This window comes from Lineus longissimus, chromosome 1, assembly GCF_910592395.1.
Source record: "Lineus longissimus chromosome 1, tnLinLong1.2, whole genome shotgun sequence".
Lineage (NCBI taxonomy): Eukaryota > Metazoa > Nemertea > Pilidiophora > Heteronemertea > Lineidae > Lineus > Lineus longissimus.
Genome location: NC_088308.1, coordinates 6,241,394 through 6,266,032, shown reverse-complemented (window position 1 = coordinate 6,266,032; position 24,639 = coordinate 6,241,394). Strand labels below are relative to the sequence as shown.

General features: G+C 40.9%; 3 protein-coding genes across 10 annotated transcripts in view; 1 reads left to right on the top strand and 2 right to left on the bottom strand.

The window, feature by feature from the left end:
* Window positions 1–288: 288 nt before the first annotated feature.
* LOC135487005 (uncharacterized) lies at window positions 289–12,060 on the bottom strand. Of its 5 annotated transcripts, none has more exons than XR_010446770.1 (12): window positions 10,672–10,761; window positions 9,722–10,033; window positions 9,296–9,394; window positions 9,072–9,133; window positions 8,344–8,489; window positions 7,562–7,923; window positions 7,074–7,255; window positions 5,952–6,357; window positions 5,399–5,560; window positions 5,104–5,232; window positions 4,365–4,622; window positions 753–888 (listed from the first exon to the last, which is right to left on the bottom strand). XR_010446770.1 is itself a non-coding variant. In XM_064770271.1 (12 exons), exons 2-11 carry the CDS (start codon window positions 10,023–10,025, stop codon window positions 4,426–4,428), a joined length of 2,049 nt encoding a protein of 682 aa, XP_064626341.1. In that variant the 5' UTR covers window positions 10,026–10,033; window positions 10,672–10,761; the 3' UTR covers window positions 753–888; window positions 4,400–4,425. The 5 variants fall into 5 exon arrangements, 4 of the variants coding, with proteins under 4 accessions (XP_064626332.1, XP_064626324.1, XP_064626341.1 ...); XM_064770271.1 differs by having other exon boundaries at window positions 4,400–4,622; XM_064770280.1 differs by having other exon boundaries at window positions 791–888; window positions 4,414–4,622.
* Window positions 12,061–12,223: 163 nt separating this feature from the next.
* LOC135486992 (ankyrin repeat domain-containing protein 50-like) lies at window positions 12,224–16,517 on the top strand. 2 transcript variants are annotated; one of them, XM_064770244.1, is made up of 2 exons: window positions 12,224–12,309; window positions 13,609–16,517. In XM_064770244.1, exons 1-2 carry the CDS (start codon window positions 12,299–12,301, stop codon window positions 14,837–14,839), a joined length of 1,242 nt encoding a protein of 413 aa, XP_064626314.1. In that variant the 5' UTR covers window positions 12,224–12,298; the 3' UTR covers window positions 14,840–16,517. The 2 variants fall into 2 exon arrangements, with proteins under 2 accessions (XP_064626314.1, XP_064626306.1); XM_064770236.1 differs by lacking the exon at window positions 12,224–12,309 and adding an exon at window positions 12,411–13,124.
* Window positions 16,518–18,361: 1,844 nt separating this feature from the next.
* The window catches only part of LOC135486976 (rho GTPase-activating protein 44-like), a 29,350-nt gene continuing 23,072 nt past the window's right edge, over window positions 18,362–24,639 (bottom strand). For all 3 annotated transcript variants that reach the window (XM_064770207.1, XM_064770223.1, XM_064770213.1), the window contains 2 exons: window positions 24,285–24,460; window positions 18,362–24,080 (listed from right to left, as the gene is read on the bottom strand). In XM_064770207.1, coding sequence (XP_064626277.1) covers window positions 23,887–24,080; window positions 24,285–24,460 — 370 coding nt within the window. In that variant the 3' untranslated portion in view covers window positions 18,362–23,886. The remainder of the gene's footprint in view (window positions 24,081–24,284; window positions 24,461–24,639) is intronic.

Here is a 24,639-nt window from a genome sequence, read left to right as displayed (position 1 = left end):
ATTTTAAAAATTGCATGTCCATGTATATCATTGGCCTACATTTACATACATGAATCACGAGCACCTATTAGGCCGGCCTATAGGATATTATATTAAATAGATACGATAAGGCATTCAGGTCATGAAACTCAGACACTGATGACATTTTTGATCGCAATTACTTATCTCATCAGACTATCAACTGTCTACATGTAAACATGAACCGAAATGAGATGACTTTTTGACAAACAAGCACCAAGTAAGCCAAGGCGAGAATTAAACAAAAAGTCGTTCAGAATGATAAAAATATGATTTGTAATCTGTAATCAATATGATCTCACTCAAAAGTGATAAATGCCGCAAAAACTTCTAAACCAAAGCATACAAAAGCTCAAACTACAGATTTGACAAGCAATGGAATACAAGAAAATGTTAATTATTTGATGAGCACCGATCATAATTCGATCTTATTGAAGTATCCACACCTTATTTCCTTTGGTTTTTAGAAACAAGAGGGTATGGGGTTAAGTCGGAACATTTACGGTATGTACTTAGTAAAAGTACCATTAGGTGATACATGTGCAGATGTTCATTTTTGCCATTTGCAGCAAAAAAAGTTGTTGCATAACTCGAATTCTTTATATTTCTTGGCGGATGATAATCATAGATATCGTAGGCTCCATTAGAAAAATATTCTTAATCAAATTAATGATGCACTATCTTCATACAGCATAGAGTCCAAGTTGGAAGAGTTCACTTCTGGGAATGGATGAGCGGGTTCTTTCAGGTCATACTCGCGCGTCTTGTGGTACTCCCTGCCCAATATCATAAACATCACGACGAGGAAGATCATCACAGCGCACAGGCTGTAGTATCCATAGTCCATACGGTAATCGTTTAAAGGAAACACTGGAAAATAAGAAAAAAAGTAAAGCTTTCATTTTACGGATACGTGTGAAGGCTTGTGATTTTACGGACAAGATTGAATAAAAAAATTAACGCCTATAATTTTGCGGATCCGATACGGGTATTTTGAAATTCTCTTGTGATTTCATGGACATGCCGGGTAAATTAGACCTAAGCTGATGAAATTAAAACGGTCATTACTCCGATCCCCCTCCGATATGGTTCCAGAAAAGGCCGACGAATTGGTCAATGGTGGCTGGTCAGATTGACCATACCTTGGTAGAACTGACGGAACAGGTTAAAATGAAGCTGAACTTGACAAATGACTCAATATTAGTAAACTGACTGAGGTCGTGAACTAAAAAAATGCAGGTAAGATGACGACAAAGTTTGTCACCATTAACTCACGAATATGTTTTCGTAACCATCACCAGTTGGCCAATCCACAATAAACGTCTACATAAGTTTTGCAGCCTGGCGTCGCCGGAAAAAGTACAGCGTAGTGGTGTGGGATTTCAGCCTCTGAAATCCTACACCATAACGAGTTATACTTTTCCAAATCTGCTGTCGCCTATTTAGAAAATGTGTGTTGATGTTGGTGAGAACATGCTTCCATCAATGGCTGAAGCTACACAAATGTAACTAAATATCATAATTACATGTGAGTATCATAATGACATAATTGGAGGCTTCCAACTCGATTTTGTGAACATCGCGAGTAGTGTGTACGCCATTCTCGGAGTGAAGTCTCACTGTCGAAAATTCATAACGGCGAACTGCACTCATCGTCGAGAAATTCTAATACGTTTACATGTAACTCATGTCGCACATGTACATAGTGGTGTACATGACAAATACCAGCTTAACTCGTACGTATTTCAGGTCCCTAACTGTCATCAGAGTGGCTTGGGTGGCTCTTGATCTGGATTGCTCGGAGGTGACATGTAGTTAAATGTAACTGTTCATGACATGATGAAGACGCTGTGATGACGTTCAGATGGTATTTTCGACCGTGCGTAGATCGAAATGCGCAGTGAGCGTTGTCGATCGCCGAAGCGCCGACATACCAAATCGAGCCAACAGTACAGTGGCAGTGTTTTTACGGGAAGGACGAGTCCATTGACCATGTTTTTTTTGTTCTGAAGGGGTACCAAGTGTATGTGGCCAATTATTGAGAGTGGACATTTTTTTGGTCGAGCGAAATTGACCGCAGGAATAGTTGCCCTTATCTCTGCACCAAAGGCTTCGAAGTTACATTTTGTAAAATTACCTGCCAGCATACATGTAATAGCCATGGTTGGTAATTCTAACGCCGCAACGGAAGTTAGTTCAAACGCTACAGCCAACGAAGGCCCTGCGGCGTACGCCTGGATGCTCCTTGCTATAGAAATATTGACCAAGTGGACGCCATTTTTTGCTATCGTCACCGGCATAATCGGAAACATCATGTCGCTACTTGTCACCACCAAAAAGGACAATCGCCAGATTAGCACCTGCGTTTACATGGCGGGGCTTGCCTTGGTTGATACCTGCGTGCTTGTCGTTAACGCCGTACACTTGGTTATTCTTGCCCATGGCGTTGCAATAGAAATGGGAGCTGATCTTTACTTTTTAATGTAAGTCAACATGCCAACGGATTCTCAATACTGTGCTTGAGAGAGTGAGTATCTTTGGTGTCGTCGGCGTTTATCTGAGGGTAATCTGAGCGGTTCGAGCTGAGCCAAGTTGTTCAAAGATCATGTGAGCAGCAACAAAAAGCATTTATAGAGGGGGTCACGGGTGTGGATCTATGTTGTTAATATACACTTTCTTTAAATTCAGCTTCATCTGGTACGGGACGGATGTCTTTGCCCTAATCTCAGGGCTTTTCCTCGCTGCCATGAGTATAGACCGAGCCATCGCCGTCACCTACCCCATGAAGGCGGCAACACTCTGCACAGCATCAAGGGCGAGAAAGGTCGTCGTTACAACCTTCCCGCTCGCTCTTATCGTTCATAGTCAAGCATTCTTCATGTACAAACTCCCAGATCCTCCAAACGGGACGGTCTTAGTCGACTTTCCGCAGGCCAGATGGTACGAGATATTCTTTAATGTATATCTCGTTATATTTGGTACAGTCGGCCCGTTTACCATTCTTATCATTAGTAACACGGTCATCATCATCGGTGTCCGTAGAGCAGCAACGAAGAGGCAAAAGATCGAGTTGAAGACAACTCGGAAAAACAAGGAGGCCAATCTGACAACAATGCTTTTAATGACGTCATTTGCATATCTCGTCTGCTCCTGTCCGAAACGTATCTACCAAACAGCTGTTACAGGTGTGTACGATTTGACCGACCCCTATTGGTCAGCCAGGTATTGGTTTCAATGGTGGATTTGTACTGATCTCTGGAGGCTTAACTTTGCTGTCAATTTCTACATTTATTTTCTTGGTGGTGGACAAAAATTCCGCAATGACACGAAAGAAGTAATGATGCGTTTTTTGAATGGGTGTTTTGACTAAAAGGTGCTGGGAGAAAACTGGGGAAGAAAAGCTCTAACTATCTTGCCCGACAGACGCCCGGTGTAGTGGGAAAGTGTTGTCCGAAGGAAAAGTGTTCGGGGACAAAGGATTCTAGTTCTGTCGGAAGAAGTATTATTGAAGGTCATGAGATCCCCAATTGAAAAGACATAGTCCCAATCTGTGTATTGAAAAGAGAAATAGGGAGCATCAACAAATGTGACACCGGTCTGAATGGAAACAACATAGACATAAAGCAACGCCGTGTATACCCCCCCCCCCCCGCCATGCTGGCACAGAATGAGAAAAAGGCAATCGCATAACAAAAAAGAGTTAAACCTAATGGCCTGCAATCGATAGGGTACCTCTCTTTATCAAACACTCTCGGCCAATGAAATATGAAATTGACAAGGCATGTCCATGTTATCACTTCATAAGTATAAGTTCATAAGTTCACCTAACATTATCGAAAAAATCGGCGTTATTAGATGCAAAGCAAGCAAACCTTGGTCATCGTTAGCCCTGGTGTCTGTATGTCCTTAACATCATATTGCACATGTAGTGAACAGGTACAATACCTTTTTCTTCCTAGTGCAACTATCAAAAATGGCATCAAGCTCATAATGTGACAAAACTAGCCAAAGACATGCATATGGATTTTTTGTACACCGTGTATATGACACACAAGCTGATTGGTACATGTGAGGTTAAGCAAAAGGAAGGAAGGGGGCCCAAAGATGCAACGAGAAGGCTTTGAACATGCATCAAATCATGCTGGTAATTAAGATAAATAATTGTAAGTCAAGTTACGGGCAACAATAGATTCGCAGGAAGCTTTTGTCAAACGTTTTTCAGTCAATAAATTCGCCCCAATTTCATCAGCCACAAAGATTTCCGTAGAGTCCATCGAGTGGCTCGTAACCGTTAAATTAGAATCACTACCATGGCAATGGGCCCTTGGCAATGGGCCTGTACTCACAGAAGCAGCGAGAAAGTCTTAAACATGCTCCTTACTAGATGTAGGCTACCTGGACTTATTTTCATATGGCGTCGAAGTCAGAAGGCTCTGTAAGCCCAGCAGGATGCTTTGGCTCTGTGAGGTGTTCTGTGCCTTTGCATTGGTACTGTTGTCCGAGAATATAGAACAAGATCAAAAGAATGACCATTGTTGCGCTGAGACCATAATAACTTCCATCTAAGTTCATTTCATTCAGATTCGGGTTCAAGTCGCCTGTGCCTGGAATATGATTTTTTAAATGTTAGTTTTATCATCGAAAGATTGCCAGCATAAGTCTCCAGACAAGGTGGTCTTGTCACTCGATAGAAATCATTAACCCGTGGTGTGATAAGGTATGAAAGTCTTCGTAAGTACAATGATACTCTTGGGGACATCCACAACACCAATATGTATCAGAAAGGGCTACAGGGTAAAACGACGTAAGTCATATGTTTTTGCATGGGACTTAGGTCGTTTCTCCTGGGAGCCAGGTGGGAGCTGGTGGACACGTTTAAGGAGGCAGGAAACTTCACCTCCATGCACTCCAATGCCAGAGCGATCGAAGCTCTGTCCTCGGGTAGGCACGAGTGATGTCTCTGAGAAGCCGAGGAGAAATTTAATATACATGTACATGCGATTACAGAGGATTTATCGGATAAGGTCTAATTACAAAGAAAAGATAGGATGTACATCATTGTTCATATAGTTGTAGGCTACTTACTTGAATTATCTGACAGTCCGAGATACAGAAAGAGGGCCACAAAACTCCCCAGTCCGTAGGAAGAGATGAACATGCCAGTTGTGAACCCTTGCACACCCGGAAAACTCTCAGTAAAAGCAAATTCATATGCTGAAATAAAGAAGCAAGGAAATCAGATTGCAAGGAATTTCTATCTTTCAGCGCATCCGAGTTCTGCTCGATTTGGTAAATATATCACTGAGCCAGACATCGATACATGTACACGTTTTAAAATGCCGTGAAAGGGAAATGGTAGGCATATCAAAATATATCTTACCAGAAATTACACCGAAGACTTCGGCGATTCCCATTAAAACATACTGCGGCAGCTGCCAGAAGAGAGAGGGTTTCTCGAGGTTATTTGCAACTCTCCACTTGCGGACGCTCTCCAAGATGCCAGCTGAGAGCGCAACGAGGGCAGCAAAGACCATGCCAATACCTGTCGTTGAAGAAGGTTTGATTGTACATTGTACATGTGTGAGTAGATTTGCTTGGTCTGTAGGCTTAGCAAAAAGCAGTGATAAACTTGGGAATTATCAGTGATTTCTGTATACGAAGTGTTGGAACGCTACGAACCCACTGCAACCGCGACTAGGCCTGCGAAAAATCATACAATATGTATTCAGTATTATACTTGTCACCATCTTACGGCCAAGGGCTACATTTGCAATTCAATGGTTCTATCATCATCATTACTTTAGCTTTGCTACTTATCATATAAACCCGTTATTAGGGTAGCTGTTTCTCAAAAGAGAATAACCATGTTTTCAATCGCATTTCTTCAGAAAGCAAGATTTCCCGTTTAAGATACGGAAACGTTTAATACTCACACATTCGAGTCAAGAGTGTCTTCCTCCGTTTTCTCGCTGCCAGCTCCAGCGCAATTTGCTGCTTGACTTCATCGCTCACCGGCACCACCACTGACTCCGTGCTATCCTCTGCCTGAACCGTAGCTCCACGATGGCGCGTCTGAGAAATACTCACGATATTTGGATCATCCGATCTGTCAACTAGAGTTTTGTTAATCCGCTCAACTGTAGATTTCTTCGCCGCCTCTGCTTCCACCTCTTCCTTTGAAACATAGTCTTTTTTCTCGCAGTTGCAGCATCGCTCGAGGATTGGAATCGATACGATGATGATGACGTTTTGGAACGTGTTCATGAAGGGTAGAGGAAGGTTGACGTTTGGAATGGGTTGAGCTAGCTCTCGCGCTTGGAGCATGAACGTTGACAAAAGCTGAAATAGAGTTAGAAACGGAAACACTTGATTTCGTCTGAGGTCTAACCTCTTCGAAGAGCAGTGCCACTTGTAGCATCAACAAGACTCAACATGTGAGCCAAGAGTGCAATAGGAATAGTGTCAATACCCTTTGGTGTCAACTTTGCATGTACATTAAAAAACAGGAACCAACTCTGGCTAGGAAAACTGATATGAGATTATATATTACTACCAATCCTGCAAACCGTCAAATTTTTGCAATTATTTTCGCAGTTAGAAACTTCGAATTTTCATTGGAAAAAAATTTAATGAGCCATAATAAAAATCGTGATTTTGTTTTCGAAATTATGCAATTGGCAAGGTAAATATGCAGTTAGAAATTTACGGCTTACAGTCACCATATAGATAAACAAATCAGATGCGTTTTTTATATCCTTAAGCTTAATCTAGCTGCATCGTTACCATGTACACGTTTCATTTGTCAGATGAGTAAGCAGAGAGCACCATGTATGGAGAAGGGGGCGCATCCTTAACAATCGCAACCTCGGATCGATTCCAAAAGTAATCCACCATTGATGACATTATTGGCACCAAACATTATTTCTTTGTTGAGGCCTTTAGTGGCCGGTTTACGGTACAGATTCGAATAACGTTGACATCGGGAGGACTTTTTTAAAGGTTAGATTATATACAAAAGAACCACAAAAAAACATGGACAAAACTTTTCCACTTGCCTGAAAATATATGGCCTCGTAGAATATATACATGGCAAACAAAGCCGCAGTGATAAAAGTGATACGGAACACCATCTTTTGGTACTTCTGCATCTTAGCAATGTATTCATGATGCTCATGGTACATATAAGGGCTAAACCGCCTTCGATAGAAGCAGAAGATATAGTCCATGTGCTTTCCACCTGCAAGTGCAAGAAAAAAATTAATGAACTATTTGGACTGCTCTTAGGATACCCATCTTGACCCTCAATATATTGACATCGCTCAGCTTTCAGACAACGCGCATATGGACGAAGGCTACGGAGGCAATACCGTTGGAAGTTCAATATGGATATACCTCCAGGAGTACTTTTTCAATACAAGTCCAAATAAAATACCCACAGCTAAAAAAGATGCTCCTTCTAATATTGATAGCTGGCTTCCTCCGACGTTATGAATATTCAAATTGCGATGGCGGCAGGAATAGGAGAAGAATGAAGATCACGCACCTGTAGGTGGCACCATTTTGTACTTCGCCTTCCCCATCATGAAGATAAAGATGGCCACACCGACAAAACAAACTTGAATGGTAGTGGCGATGACTGCTTTGTAATCGCGATCGCCATCTTCAGCGTCGAACACATCAAGAATCTCCACTGGCTGAAAAGTTCCATTCTCCATTTCCAATGCTGTTTTGGTTGTGATATTTGGCACTAGGGTGGTGACAATCGTTGGTATCGTCGGTGTGAAAGTTGTAAATGGTACTGCTGATGAGTTTGTTGTGTCTGTTACGTTCATTTGGCTCTTGTTGAGGAGCAAGGCCACCGGGAAGAAAGCCAAAAGTTTCCCGAAGTTGATCGCGAATGTGTACCTAGAAAACGGGACAAAACTGATTCATTCTTAAGTCCGGTTTACTAAAATGAGAACGTTCAGAAGGAGTACATCAGCGATAACTTTATACCAGACTATGCGTCAGGCAAGTAAGTTGTCTATCAGATGAATAGATTTGATGCGAAGATCGCATAATCAAAGTTCCTATTTACTCTTATATGATCTTTCGCACCCCCCCCCCCCCCCGAGACGCCAACGCGTACGCCTAACATGCACATCGTACCGCATCGTGATCAGGACGTTGAACAATGGGATACATGTAGATGTTCACGTAGGCGATTCGGGGGGCTTTGCGAAAACTCACTGTTGTAAAATGACATTTAAAAGCCTGCAGTTGGCGCAATTTTAGTGATAACTAGGCCCTATTTTGACGAACGCCCTGCAACAGAGGAAGACTCACCAGCGAAAATACGCTTGTATCTTTTCAGCGCTGCCTCCAGTTTCTTGTAACTGCCCAGCACCGAATGGATTCACGTTAGCCTTGATGAACCCCATACCAAACGCCACGAGTACCAAACTCACAATCAGCATGGAAAGCATGTCCCACTGGAAAGAAAAGACAGGACGGGGCGACATAGAGACGTTCAAATTTTGAACAGGGAACGGAGGGGCCCATTTTTCTTTGGTTGGCGTCATAAGTAGGTGTAACAGACATACAAAAAAACACAGTTTAACAGCATTTCTGACAACATGCATTGAAACATCCTTCGTCAAAATGACACCTTGTTCTCGTTCTCGGAACGAAATCAGAACCTCTAAATTGCTGTCTTCCAACTGGTGATCCCCAGCTGTCTATATACAAATGGTTAACTTAGATAGAAAATTTGGTCCGGTATATACTAACTGGTGACCAGTGCCGAGATGTTCTTTGAGATACCAGTGGATGAGTCCTCTCCAAGGTGTCTCTTTAATGCTCGTCGAGACGCGAGGTCGTAGAGTCTACATTGAGAATTCGCGTCTTTTCACATTCTCCGAAATAGGGGAACATGTCATTTGAACATAAGGTACATGTCGGCCCTAACTTTGGTGGTCACTTTGGAGAAAAAACACACAAAAGAACAGAAGAATTGTTGCATGATGGGAACACGTGGTCGAGGTTTCTCAACCAGCTTCACAAAAACTCTTTACCTGCAGCTTGATATTTCCTTTGAAGTGCATGATGATTGAGTATATTAGCAGAATGACCATCCCTGCAATGAAATTGGAAGTAACATACATGTAGAAGCCAATCAGACTTGAAGATAAACAATTTCAGTGAAATCGGTAAGCTGCTAGGAAGTTCTTACAATGTTATAGTTCGGACTAGGAAATTTTTTCGGGTTACAACACTTCAAGTTATAAGACATCTTTACCTATGAGTTCGATGACTGTCCCAAATAATACGGCTGTGTATCTCCCCATGACCGTGTCACCAATGATGCCTCCAATTAAGGGCAGGAAAAAGGCAACACCTAAAATAAGTTGTTAGACATAATTATAGCAACTTATATACCATCTAGGTCTGCAACAACCGGATATGTTCTGTTTTGACATCTTGATGGTATTTGATTGGTTCTATTCTACTGCATGCCTGTGGAAGCGACATGATATATATTTAATGAGTAAAGAGCAGATGTATTCATGACGCACCAGATTCTTTTTTTAAGATAAAAACTCTGGTACTGAACATGAACCAATAAAGCAAGAACTTTCTCAGGCAAGTGTATGGATTTCACAATTTCCATAAAATAATAATTCCGGTAAGAGATAAAAAATAATGATTTTTAGATACTACCTACCTGCAAAAATGAGTGTGACTATCACAGCCCACCCATCGCTCAACATGTCTCTGGATCTCACAAAATATAGGAGGCCAGGCACGATCATGTAAAATGCGGCAGAATGCAAACACTCATGCAGCACAATACAAGTAAGTCCAAAGGATCTGTCGAATCCGACTGGCTCATTCCGGGCCGCCATGGTGTACGAGTCACACGAATCTGCGTCGAAGTCTTCAGAACGCTCAGCAGTTGATACTTTTCTTAGAATAAGTGGTGTCCTTTCATTCTCGGGAATGCCGGCATCATTGTTGGAAGACGCCATGATCTATTCTACAAACAAAATTGTTATGTATAACGCACCAGCAATTTCTGCACATGCCAGCTTCAGACGTAATAGCTCCTCAAAGAAGTGGCAAATCGTCACCCTCCCTCGGTACGATAATTGCCTAACTCATTTAAACTGCAGTTAACGTCTTCATTCTAAGAAGTAGAAGTTACTGATAAACAACTGCAGACGCGCATTAGAAGCTAATGATGCAAAAAGACAACTGCAGACGCGCATAATAAGGAAGTAAAAGCTAATGATGAAGACGACAACTGCAGACGCGCATAATAAGGAAGTAAAAGCTAATGATGAAGACGACAACTGCAGACGCGCGTACATAGAGGTAAGAATGATAATAATGTAGAAGAACACAGAAGACACCTTTACAAAGCACATGTCAATGTTGATGAGAAGACAAATGCAGACAATTTATCTTCAAAGAAAGTGAGAGTTGATGACGAAGAAGACAACTGGATCAGACATCAAAGAAGGATTTGATACAGCTGATGATCAGTACAAAATCATACGTTCAACAAATGATAGTGAGGTTCCGCTTCACTCACGAATTGCAATTTACCAAGACAAATTCTTTGCTGTTCATGAGCGATGTGGAACCTCCCTATAATGTCAAATTTCTACTTACTTTGCCATTCTGTATTTGGCACTATTTCTATTAATGACTTGATCAACAATAAAGTTGTCTCAGTGGTCCACCACAGTAAATAGAACGATAGACTAACATGAAAGTGTTGATATGAACCCGGTCACTATCACGGACTGAATTGGTATTTGTCTAGGTCAGTGTGTCAGTCTAGACGTATTCGTCATTTCATTGGTTGGCATGTAGGCCTATATATTTCATGTATGGTGTTTAATGATTCACCCTTTCATCGATCCAAGTTATGTTAGGCGTTCTCATGGGCAGGTTACAGCCGGTGCAATGTTTTTGAGTGTTTCTGTTTTTGAGTGTTTCCCCTCATTGTTTGGGAACGCTCAAAAATAGATTGACAAGTTTTTCTGTGTATCCCCCCTATTGAAAAGTCGTGGTCTTTCTAGCTGCCTATTGTTTAGAAACACTGACACATGGGGAACAACCACAGATGTTACACCGGGCCTCGGAACGGGCAGGAATTGGTTGGCCATAACGATTAGGACGAAATTGGTTCTCCCCTACATTAGGAATTCATGACGGGCAACCTCTGCACTATCTTCGAGATCGCTAAATCACTCGCTAGTTGTGACCCAAACGCATGAGGGTCATGAATAATTGCGAGTGTTGCGCCCCTGTGAAGAGGCATAATTATAGTCAGTCCTGCTGCCAAGGGAGGAGGTTGGAAAAGTAGGATGCGTTTTGAGGAAAGGGTGGGGACATATATGGAAAAGGAGAATCGAGAATCAGCTCTTCCGAGATTGGGCGAGGCGGGACTTATCATATACATGTACTGTGAAGGCCCATGTAACATCCTAAATAAACCACTGCAAGTTTCTCATTTACCACCTCCTGGTGACTTTGTCCTCAAGTTCCCACACCAGGTATATACTAGGCCCATCACTCTTCTTGGTTCAAATCCATTATATTTTCTAAGCTACCTAGCTAAAGGATTACCGGATTTTTAAATTAGTGTCAGGGGCCTCAACCAGGTGAGAACTACCCTGGGACGTTTTCCGCTATGTAGACTACACCTACCCTAGTGCCAGGTTACATATACACCTTGCCCTTTCCTAGTATTCAGTATTTTCCCGGGGTTTCAAGCTTGGACAACGTTTAGGCCTACTTTGACAGGTAGCCTTTGGGCTTGTCCACACTACACTCCAGGCGCAGTGGACCGGCCTCGTTCCTCACCCTAAGGAGACCAAATTAGGATGACGCGATGGGCTCCCCAGGGAGTCTAGTCCACACGGCCCGGGGCTCGCTTACCTGCAATATGTTTTTATTTTGGATCTTTGGTCGTCGCATTTGTCCTCTGTTGAAGGCACTACTATTTGTACCAGCAGTACGCAAGGCAGTACGGTTACTTGTCATACGAAATCCCAGGAAATCGGATTGATGAATAAATTATTTTTTTGGGAAAACCCAAATTTCTAGGTCTCGCACAAATCAAGCAATGCTTTAAACGCGAAATACTTGTTTGTGCAAGACTATGGCTATGTTCCATTTTACCGATAGACGTCTCTAGCTGTCCTTGGTTTTTAGACGCTATATGAACTTCTCTGTCGATTTTCCATCAAAAACCGGTTCTTTTTCCTAGTAGACGGGTTCACCAAGTGCAATGACTAGCAGGTAAGTTGATGATATATCTAGTCTCATGAATGGCAATCAACAAAATCATTTGCGATGTTCCAGGAAGGCATATTTGAGTCCGAAATTGGCACTATCTAATCTCAGTATTTTTTGTAGTACACTGACTACTGCATACTGCTACATTGTATCTGCTTAGCATTGGCTCAGTAGGCCTATACTACGCAAACTTTGGCAGCATAAATGTAGTTTATCGCAGTTGAGCGACTGTTTAATGTCAACTCTACTGCGTCGTATGAATGTGGAAGCCATGCATCCAGGATTGAGGATGTTGAATTTTGATTAATTTCTGACATTTTCAAAATTGCCCAGATTGAGACAGTTCCCCTTTCCACTGGAGACAGATGACGCAAGTCGATGGATTGGTCCTAGATTCATGTGGGACTGGACAGAAGCATAAGTCATGACTTCAAGGTTTATTTATTTGTGGTTATTCAGCTGTCATTTTGTCAAAGTTATTTTTTGCAATAGCATATCAAAGGATTTCGTACAACATTTCTTTGGATTTAATTCTGACATTGAAGAAATATTTTAAAGGGACTTTGATGTTTGATTAAGAATTCAGCAAGTCTGTGGATGGTCGCTAAGTTAGGAGATTAGTGCCTGGCTGCTTGACATTTTACGTCCCCTTGCTACGTGATCTAAGGTCGTGGTAATTTACTATTTCATTTCCAACCTAAATTGAGCTACCTGAACCATACAAACATGACTACAATGGATTATTTGGATTCTTTTGCTCTTGGATTTGAAATCACCAAGCTAAATGTAACAACAGGTTTTCATGGGACAATTTCAAGGTAAGGGCGATAATACAAGTAGGGGAGATCAAAAAGTTCTAAAACTTACATGTTTTTCCTTATTTTGCAGCATCTAAACCCAGCTGTACCCCCATGTAGTCTGTGCTGGTCAGTCAAAAAGATGCGTCCTCAAGTCTTATCATTGATTTGATTTCAGCTTTTCAAAAGTGCAAGACAGAGTCAAAATAAGCCATACTTTAGAATAAGGGTTGACCATAGGGACCGCAATTTTGGCTAAAACTTGAAATCCTATCAAAGCAATTAGAACTCCTCAAAACAAAGAAAATGGGATTTCAGTGATGGGGGGTCTGTTCTTAGTTTTCCAAAGAATTAAAGCCTCCAATGTTTTAAACGGCCATTCCCTTCATTATTAAGGACTAATTGCCTTAGGATTTCAAGCTCTAGCCAAAATGGTTCAGGTCAACCCTTAATATTTCAGCTACGTGTATCATTTCATTTAGAATGCATACCTTTGTCGTTTCAGGCTGGTTGAAGCAGCCGGGAAAAACTACATCGAGCTGCTGAATCAAGTCCTCGATGGTGCACTTGGAGAAGTCACCGATGAAGAAGTTCACAATGCTATTACACGTGCTTCCCAATACGGCAATGCACAATGTGTGTTAAACTTGCTAATGTATGGCGCACCCGCAGACGCAACTGATTGGGACGGTGACACGTGTCTTATTCTTGCCACGTGTAACAATCACATGAACGTGATTAAGGTTCTCCTGGAGCATGGTTGTGACATCAACGAGACAAATGACTATGGACGTAACGCACTCCATTACGCTGCGTGGAATGGTCACGTCCACTTGGTACAGTCTCTCATGTCCGCTCACGTAAACACAGCAAGCCAAGATCAGTACGGGGACACCGCCCTGATGTTGGCAGCTCTGAACGGGCACTTCGATGTCTTAAAAGTCCTGATCGAGACTAAATGTGATGTAAAAGTGAAAAATTACGATGCAGACACTGCGCTTCATTACGCTGCAAAGAAAGGGTTCTTGAACTGTTGTGAGCTTCTGGTTGACGCTGGAGCCGAAGTCGATACAGAAAACCAATGGGATTACACCCCCCTGATTTTAGCAATCACAGAAAACCGGGAGGATATCGTCGAGCTTTTGTTAGAAATGGGAGCAGACGTCAATCAGGCGTGTACTCCAAAGAGAGGCCGTTCGTCTCTGCATCATGCCGTGCAAAGAGGAAATCTTCAAATCGTGCGTTTACTACTGCAATATAGCTGTGATGTGGACATCAGGGACTCCTCGGGGAATACGCCACTGATTTCTGCCGTCATTCAAAATCATGTGGAAATCGTCCGTCTTCTCCTCAAAGCAAACTGTGATGTGAAAGTCATCGGAAGGGGCGTTATACAAGGTCAATGGGTTACTTGTACGCTGCTCGACATTGCCTTCGAGAAAGGAAACTACGTCCTAGCTCAAATGCTTTTCCTTGCCGGTTGTGATAAGGTGTATCTTCATCCTACCGTCTTGGACAGTTTACAAGATAAAGTCCGCAATCCTGCCCTACTGAAAACTCTGATCAATAGAATATGTTGTCCGGACAGTCTCTCTGAACAGTGTCGATATGTCATTCGCGAGTCTCTTGGTAACTGTGCTAATAAAACTGCTGCTGATCTCCCACTGCCAAAGAGTGTTATTAAATATATTCAGCTCTGTGATGTGGATGAGATCTGTGCCCAGGCGTCCTCATAGGTTGTGACATACAGTGGAACCTCCTTTAGCGGATACCTCGAGGACAACCTCTCTTTAGAAGGACACTTAATTTGGTCTCAAATTGATTTCCATTCAATTTGACATCATTAGGACACCTCTCTTAAGGACAGCACTTGTCAAGCCCAAGGGTGTCCTTATTTAAGAGGTTCTATTTCATATCAAATTACCAGACCACATTGTGCAATAACCAACGTCTCTTTAAAAGAACACTAAATTTGGTCTCAAATTGATTTCCATTCAATTTGACATCATTAGGACACCTCTCTAAAGGACAGCACTTTTCAAGCCCAAGGGTGTCCTTATTTAAGAGATTCTATTTTATTTCAAATGACCAGACCACATTGTGCAATATAAACCAGCATAATTTTATCAGCACAGTGTATACACTGCCAGTGAAAGGTAACCAATGAGGAACCGGCGCGATTTATCCGCCGCGTGGCGCTGCAATCGATCATACCAAAACTCTCCATTTCCAATGCATTATCATGTTATTTCTGAGCCCGAAAACGATCGCTTATTTTCGACGGATTTCGGCGACGTTTGCATTTTCCTGTTTTAAATCTATTGAGCTATCAGTTTCTTAAGATAATTTTGCGGAAAATATGCGCGATGCCAGTTATTGGGCACGTTTTCTGTTGTTGAAATCCTGTGCAAAAATGTACGCAATGGTTTCCCGTGATTGACCTCATGCAACGTCAACAGACCAGAAAATGACGTCATGGCGCCAGAAGGTACGATCGATTGTGGCGCCGCCACTGGCATTTATCTTAACGCCGGTTCCTCATTGTGCATCTTATATTGAAGTGGAGTAAACCTTTCATGTCGGACTCGACTGGACCATCTTTGTCTCATCCTGAGATTTAGGTTTTTGATACTCCTACCTCACATACAAAACATAAAAATATCGAGAGGCAGAGTATATTGAAAACCACTGGTGCCATGTTACCTTTGTCGCTCCGATACATTTATGCACACCACCAACAGTGTTGGAACTTAGAATTCAGGCTTTAGAAGATCGGTCCATTACATGCCAATATCCGGTTAATGCGAGTCGGATATATGAAAGGTTTGCTGTACTTTCCTGAGTATCGACGATACCTGATTAATGTGGATCAAGGATGTAATTGTTGTTGTTATTGATGGAGAGGAGCCAATGTTCCCACTCAGAAACGTGAAGTGTCTTTCTAGAACCGTAACTTTGTCAGCTGGCCAATTTCGACATCAGTTTTACCTGGTAAGAGGTAAATATTATATCGGGATGATTGACTGGTGTTAGGTGTACTGACTTCATCTTTAGGCCTAGCCCTTTGGCCTCTCACAGTGAAAATCTGGTGATGTCTTAAACCAAAATAGAAAGAAATGTATGATAATGATATGTAAATCAGTCCTCCTGATACAAGTAGTTATTGTTAGTTAGTGTCTTTATACATGCATGTAAATGTAGGCTCTGTCAGGATTTTTCTGAAGGACTTTTAGTTATATTTGCCTTGGTTACATTGTGTATTAGCCTAAAAGCTACATGTAATTCTCCAGCTGCTGTGTCAAGCCATCTTTGATCTTTGTTATAATTGTCAGTCTAGTCATGTCATGCACTGCTGAATCTCTTTCAGGATATTTGCTTATTTTTAAATACTCAAATAAATTATTGAATGAGAAACACTGCCTCTCTTTTTTTGTGCTTCATCATTGTTAGAATAAACCTAGAGATGTCTGTGTCTCTATCGGACATCTAAACATCAAAGTCTAAGTCCATTTCATGCATCACCTCTGGATAGGGCCATAGTATGACTGACTTACATGTATTGATCCCCGGGGACACCCCTCTGTGTGATTTCTTGATATGAACCTCCTCTCTGTTGTACTCTCTCCAGGCTTTGGAAAAAAATATGGACCTCTGTAGCAGTGCTCGCTACTCAAATGAGAGATGAGTGCCTCTAAATGAGATTGCGTTCTCAATTGGAGGAGTGTATGGACTAAACATTCCCTGGAAGAGATTTTGCCCATGTCAGCTAGGGACTGGAGTCTCCACTCTGCATTCCCCGCAAGAGATTGTCCTCATGTCAGCTAGAGACATAGAGTTCTCATGTCAGCTAGAAGCATGAAGTAGAGATACTTCTCATGCCTGAAGACTGGAGTCTCTACTATACATTCACATGGGTACCGATTGTCATTGTGCTGGCTAGAGACTGGAGTCTCTGCTACACATTCCCTGGAGGAGATTGTCCTCATGTCAGTTAGAGACTGGAGTCTCTACTGCACATTCTCTGGAGGAGATCGTCCTCATGTCAGCTACAGACTGGATTCTGTACTCTTCATTCTCTGGTCAGGAGGAGATTGTCCTATGACAACAAGGATAGTTTTACTGCAAGTGAGACATCACTCCTGGTAATGTAGCTAAAGTTTTCACTGAATCAAATACTGTACAAAGGCTGAACGCAATCCATTAGCAATGTAAGAGTGGAAAAACTCGAGCATTCTGTACCTTAATTCCGATATCTAAAATATTCAATCAGTGCCTTTGCATACTATACACAAGAGACTATGAGAGGTGGGTATTTCTGCTTACAACTACCTGTGGGGCAATGTTGGCATCATGCCTTCCTCATCACGCAGTTGGCCAGTCTCTTCATCAGCTGATGGTGAGCAACCATCAATACCCTTAGGCTGGTAAACAGATTGAATTTCAAAACAGTGGGGGAAAAGAAGATTAACTCTTCAGTGTTCAGGCATCGGTTCAGAATGAAGGAAAGTCAGTCTGACAATCAATCTGGAAATTATCTCAGTTTGCACCATACGAAATACAGCTCACTCTCAGTTTGCACCATACGAAATACAGCCAGTGAGCCATGATGAAACTGTCACAACCAGTTCTGTGTTAAAGACATAGTCACATCCAGACCAACAACTCACAATGAGAACTATACTTGAACAACACAGTGGGTGATATGAATAAAGACTAGTAAATGATTTTACTTCAGTTTTGTACAGAAAGGCCTAGTGTAAATGTACATGGGGTTTTTAGTAAAAGCAATTGCTAGTCTTTATTCATATCACCCATTGTCTCAACCTGACCAGAGGACAAACTTGAGCCAATGGGTGATATGAATAAAGACTAGCAAATGCTTTTATCTAAATCTCCATGTACATTTACACTAGGCCTTTCTGTACAAAACCGGAGTAAAAGCATTTGCTAGTCTTTATTCATATCACCCATTGTCTCAACCTGACCAGAGGACAAACTTGAGCCAATGGGTGATATGAATAAAGACTAGCAAATGCTTTTATCTAAAACTCCATGTACATTTACACTAGGCCTTTCTGTACAAAATTGAAGTAAAAGCATTTGCTAGTCTTTATTCATATCACCCATTGAGAGGAAATGTCTTAGGCAACTGTTTGCAGGGCCTAAGAAGCAAACATTAACCCCCGATTTCTTTAGGATAAATTCTCGCTGAAGGTGTATAAGACAAAATTCAAACCAAGTAAAGACAATTTCAGAGTTTTTCTCCAAAGTTTTTATTTCTACAAGTAAAGGATCTTGATTATACCTCTGTCATATCTTACAAAATATCAAGTCGTTATAACATGTACAAACTTGGGAACATCGAGAGCTGAGAAAACATGCTGTTACTGTATTACTTCAGATCATACAATTGTACTGAACTTCTATGAAAAATATACTGGTACAAGTGTTAGTAATAGGGTCCCCCTCTAAAAAAGGTCGATTTCACCTACTGTAAACTACTTTATTTTCGTGAGCCTAAAACATTTTTAACAAATTGTAACAGGTGCCATGAACTTTCAAAACATGACTTACAGCAGCAGAGAATGATATACAAAATCTACCCCAGTCAGATCTTACCCTTTGAAATGTTTGGGATCTTAGTTCTAAATATAACTCTCAACAAGGAAAGATTTTTTTATCTTTTATAGTTTGCGGTTTTGTGAAATTGCAACTTTTGCTTTACATATAGCTTTACCTAAGCATTTTCACAATTCAGTATTAACAGTAACTAATTTCAATAAGATTCTCTGTTGCCCTGTAAATAATTTCTGCAATTTTTGGTCATAACAAATAATGTAAAATTAGAGCACATGGGATACTTTTACAGTTTATGGTATCAGTTCAATTGAGTGGCTTTACAGCAAGAATTACATCAACTTTCTTACAACATCAAAGGTAGAAATCTACATCTTGGTTTTAAAACCATTTTTGCCAAAAGAAAGTCAGCTAAATAATGTTTCAGCAAGTCAAAGTTTAAAGCACATTACTTGCGGCATGACGTCTCAAGTACTCCGCAAACGAGTGGTTTTACTGCTGCAACCTGCATTATTGCATGCGACTAAAATTGCTTGTTTGCAGTGGTCATCACAGGTGCCTGCGACAAGAATCGCTGATTGCAGTAAACTGCAATCAATATCAAAATGAGCAATTACCAATGTTATGTTTTATACCCACAGACAAGTGATTCTTTTATCCCTCATCGCAGCAATCTTTTGCAGGTTGCAGCAATAAAAATCGCTCGGTTGAGGGGTGCTTTAAAGAGAAGACAGCAATACCAGCTACATGTATGCAACAATGAAAGCACCAATATGGGAATCTTTCTATCCAGCAGAACAAAATTAACCCTCAATAACAACAACAAGTTGATTTCAGCCACCAAATGTTACAAACATGCTTAGTCATGAAAGGTTGAATTGTAAGCTGGATAGGCAGTCTCCATCGGGAAGCAGGCTGTTTTCACAATGAGCAAAAGGTTTCGTTACACTTGATGTTACATGTTTATATTTTTACAACACTGATAAGGTCATAAGACAACAATCAACAAATAATGTCTGAAAATCCCCCCTCCCAATCCAGGGCTTTCCAACTCCTAGGAAGACTTAACTCAATAGTGAAGATATAGTTTTCATTTCCCTGAACTTTCTTTGGGAAATCTGGAATAGGGGAGGAACATGAAGCAAACATGGCCACCATGCAGCTCAAAGGATGTAAAGCCCAAGAAAACTGTTGACAAGTGCGTCAGAACCGTACAATGCTATACATACACAAAGAAAAGGCAACATTCTTTATTTAGGGTGGACAAGGGCACATTTTATTGCTGCCGGTGTATGGCCCATACAAAAATGTGCCCCAGTGGTATTGAAATACCCTGCGTAACAAGAAAAGAATATGTTCAATAGACTCCTTCTTCTGGAATGTATAGCACTGTACACTGTAACCTTAAAACGTTGTCATTGACTAGAGGAAACAAAGATGAAAGTAATAATAGCAATAATTTCCAATACAATCAACAGAATTTAACACAGTGCCCTGTTAATCAATATGCCGGTTTGGTTCAAAACAGACTGGCCTGAATCTTTTCTCAAACGTATTCTAATGGGGTGTCATGCACTCAATACACCCCTCAGTTTCTTGAGGTGCAAAAGATTGCCAGGCCTATATTGTAACTGGACATCTATTCCCAAGTCTAGCACGGTTAATCAATTGGACACCTTGGTAATTAAAGAAAGCACTAATAAAGATAAAATCAAGCGAGTATTGGACAGGAAATTAACCCCTTATGGTCCAAGAAACAAAATCACAGGAAAGTTATTAACACCACAGTTGTTTAGCACACATCATTCATTGGTAATCAGCATTCTAATTAAAGGAGATTCTTTACAGGTGCTCCTAAAGACCAAGAACAGAATGAGTATTTATGAGACGCTAAAAAGAATGATTCAGGGTCATTGTGTATTAAACGGTGAATTCAAATATGACAATGATCATATAATAATAATTTGACACATTTATAGCAATTCAGTGTTATCTTGAACCTTGCTCAAATTGCTTTGACCAATAGTGAAAACTCATCATTTCCCAAGATATCAATCTGGGGATATCAATCTGGGGATATCAATCTAGGGTTTCAAAAGCTGCCTAAGTGCTTATTCTTACCCGACCAATAGGGAAACCAAGTAGTGACTTGGCCATGAATCAAACCTGCAACCTCACAATCATGAGGCTGGCCCTCTGTGCTAATGCTCCCTTACATGTACTTTAAGCGCTTTAAGTAAACGCTGAAAGAAATAGGAAGGGCAGCAGAAGCTGTTTAAAAAACAATTTATACTGGAGAAAGTGTAGCCTCATACATTGAGAAAGTGTAGCCTCATACATGTGAGTTGAGACTATTATGCAACATATTCACTGTACTTTGTACAAAACTCCTTTTCTTCTATTTGAATGTCACATGTTACATGCAATTACCATCGCGTGCCAAGTAGATCTAACATATTAATATGATCAGAGTTACACCTTTACACAACAAGTATAGCAGACACAGATAAATAAATGTCTCTCAGTATGCTTTCGATCCACGAAATCAATTTATATGTACATTCTAAAAATTTACTAAATCGTTACTTTATAAATTTAGTTATCATTGATACATACTATACAATGGACATACATGTACACTACAATGAAATTGCCTGACCTTAATTTCTAGGATCGAACAAGACGACCATTTGGACCCCACGAAAATCAGAATCATACACAATCAGTCTTCATCTATTTCTGAATCAGTGCTTACCAGGAGACTGAAATCCGTTCTAAGGAATTATAGAAGCACTATTTCAGGAGACAACTGGTTCACACTAAGAAAGATAACATAGTATTTTTGAAATCTAATAAGGAAGATGTAAAATCCTTATCAAAGAACTACTTTTCATTCACAGAAAATATTCTAATTTAGAAAATAATTTTCTAGTTTTAATTGTTTTATATGCTATCAAAATGAGACGGAGTCGTGCTCATATCTGATCTTCAAATCTTCTGCAGATATTATGTCCAAGCTGGACTGGACGAATCACAAATGACCTGATGAAGAGAACCTAAGTATTAGACAGGTACGTATCCAAGGGGAGGCCAAACTGACCCCCCAACCTTAACTTCAGAAAAACCTTTGAAACTGATCATGAATAGCTTGAAGCTTGACAACTGACTGGCCTACCTCAGTCAGTTTGGTTCGTTTTGTTTCAACCGATAAGATTTTTTCTGCTAGCAACAAAATAATGTAGACGAAATTCATACATGTGTATCATTATGCCACAACACGGTCATTGACAAGTTTATGAAAAGATGCATGTATGTATTATGCATAAATCTCATACACCGGGGCATAAAGAAGAATCTAAATTGTGCTACAGGACGTAATATGAAATTGAAAAGTATTAAAGTCAAGGTACAGTTAATTTGGGAGAAATACTCACCAAGCAGCAGAAAAGCATGACAGAACCACCCACTGTCTCAAGCAGAATAGACATACATGTAAAAGTGTGCCAGAATATTTTTCAACCCGATCAGCTGTTCATACATTTATTCCAGAAAATGCATATGTTGCCAAACCCATAGAGGTTCTTACTGTGATGTCCACCTGGCGCTGGCCCTGCTAGAATTTTACCAGGAGAAATGTACCAGAAGTTGCCAGAATTTCGTGTCAACTTGTTTGAGACAATAGGTTGAACCACTACCGTAAAGTGTACACGTAATCACATTGAATGAGTATATCACATTTGAAAAGAAGCACAAAATAGCAACAAGATGACAAATATAAATTTCCTTTGTTCAACTTAACTAAAGGGCCAAATGTTACTATGCATCATTAAACAGCAAACTAAGCTCCAAGGAATACTTATAACAATAAGTATTAACAATGATCTAGACCTACTGATAAACAATACTTGAGACCCAGATAGTTAACCCTTTTGCCACCGGCCATTTAGTTTAAACCCACACTCAACACAAACCATAGTGTAAAAGCATGTAGCGAACAACAGGCAGTGGTCTGACCTTTTGTGATACAAATATTGTTCGAAAATGGCAGCACTGCGACTTTATAGTGTATATCGAGTCAAAAGTAAAACTGCATACACCGCTCCTTGGGTCAGTGGTGCTGCAGGGGTGTCATTTTACGATCTGCTCTGCAGGTCAATGGTACCGAAAGGGTTAACACAAGTCTGTATCGAAAGAGCTTTTCTACTGTATTTGATTAGCTGACTAGAATTACAATACTCTACATCTGAAAGGTTTCATCGCAACACAAAATAGATCCATTATTGATATTTTGGTTCTAAGGTTCAGAATTTAACTGAAAATGGCTTGGAAGTTTTTATCATCAGCTTTTCGGTTCGCCTGAATGCTCTGAAATTTGGAGGTCAGATGTGTCGTTAAATGGGCAATGCCATAGTATGGTTAACTCCACCATGTTAGATATGGCACATATCTTGTTTTACCATGAAACTCGTCATTTTCAGCCTCAAACTGCAGAAAGGCAAGAGAGAAGCGCACTTCAGCACTGGTTGGTTCTAGCCCAGGCCCAATAGCCACATTTTGCTAATATTGGCCCGTTAAATGTGTTAACAATATCATGTATTTCTGGAATAAACATCGAGATAATACTTTGTTAAAAGCGGTTATTCAAGCACATTTACTTCAAGATTGATACCCATCATACATGAACCCCAAGCAGGACAATCATATAGGCTGCATTCAACTGTTCTCCACTGTTTCCATCTCAGACTCCCCCTGAGACTCCCCCTTCTTTATATACATGTCATGAATTGTTCCATATGAGAAGAGAGAAGTGTACCAAAACCAATAAATCGGAAAGTAAAATTCCAGATTGCAAACAGAGTATATTGCCTCCTTTTATTCGTTGGTCGGCTTGGTGGGATCAAATGTCTAATTACTGAAACGCACCTTGCGCACAATCATTAAAATAATAAATTATACAGAAAAATCCCAATTTAATTTAACTTTTCCCAGACAACTGCAGTCATTTTGCATATACATGTCTAGTGCCATAACTGAAATGAAGTCTAAAATGTGCCAAGGCTTAGTTGACAGATCCTGGTCAAGGAAATTTGGAAAAGAGAACTGGTTTTCACTCTGAAGTTTGATGCTTGCAAGAGTTCACAAGTCAAAGTTTTCTACCCAAAAGGCTGTATCAACTTGAAATTGACTGTCTATCTGTCATGATTTCTCACAATGACGTATTCTCCGACATAGATGCAGCATGTTCTCTCGGCGGTGCAGGCGGTGGTGGTGCGGGTCGGGGCGGTCGATGGCTCACCTTCCGGTCCAATGTGGCCGCTGAAGGTTTGTCTGGCGGCGTCGGTTTGTCGGGACTCTGGGGAATCGACGTCAATGATGATGATACAAAAGGCTGGCCGTTATCTGTGGAAAAAAGGACACTTTATCATACAATAAACAGGAACAAGGTCTTGATGGTTCAGCGGTCATAGCGGCAGACTTTGGCTCGGGTGGTCACGGGTTCAACCCCCAGTGAATCCAGTACATTTCCCATGTGCTGTCGGCAATAAGCCAAGTCTGGACCATGATGATGACGATGATGACGATGATCCCCAAAACAACCCATACCTGCACTATTTTCTATGCCATAAGGCATCGATTTCGCCTTGTCCACCGTCAGGAGTGGTGATGGCGTCAACAGCTCTGTCGTTCTTGGTAGAGTCTGCGCTCTCTCGGGCACTGGGGGCGGCTTAGGTGCAGGTTTCTTGCTCACCCGGCGAGAAATCTTTGGACTTGTTCGAGCCCTGGAACAAAAACAAAAACTCACTGTTTGGTAATGGTCAATTTAAAACGATTTCAAGCAAGTATTAACTAGCAACAATGTCTCGAAACGAATTAGTAACTTTCGTGGCCGTGCATTGAATAATAATGGCGATACTACATGTGACACCCAAGTTGTTTAGAGCACTGACATGGAGGCAAT

Bases quoted from the DNA above. Each gene is read 5' to 3' on its own strand.
- LOC135487005 (XM_064770262.1), bottom strand. From the start codon at position 10,025: ATGGCGTCTTCCAACAATGATGCCGGCATTCCCGAGAATGAAAGGACA. The intron at 5,561-5,951 runs GTGAGTATTAAA...CTTCAACGACAG, and splicing joins GACACTCTTGACTCGAATGT to GTATTGGCATGGTCTTTGCT. The intron at 889-5,103 runs GTAAGTAGCCTA...CTTATTTTCCAG, and splicing joins CGGACTGTCAGATAATTCAA to TGTTTCCTTTAAACGATTAC.
- LOC135486992 (XM_064770236.1), top strand. From the start codon at position 13,033: ATGACTACAATGGATTATTTGGATTCTTTTGCTCTTGGATTTGAAATC. The intron at 13,125-13,608 runs GTAAGGGCGATA...TTGTCGTTTCAG, and splicing joins TTTCATGGGACAATTTCAAG to GCTGGTTGAAGCAGCCGGGA.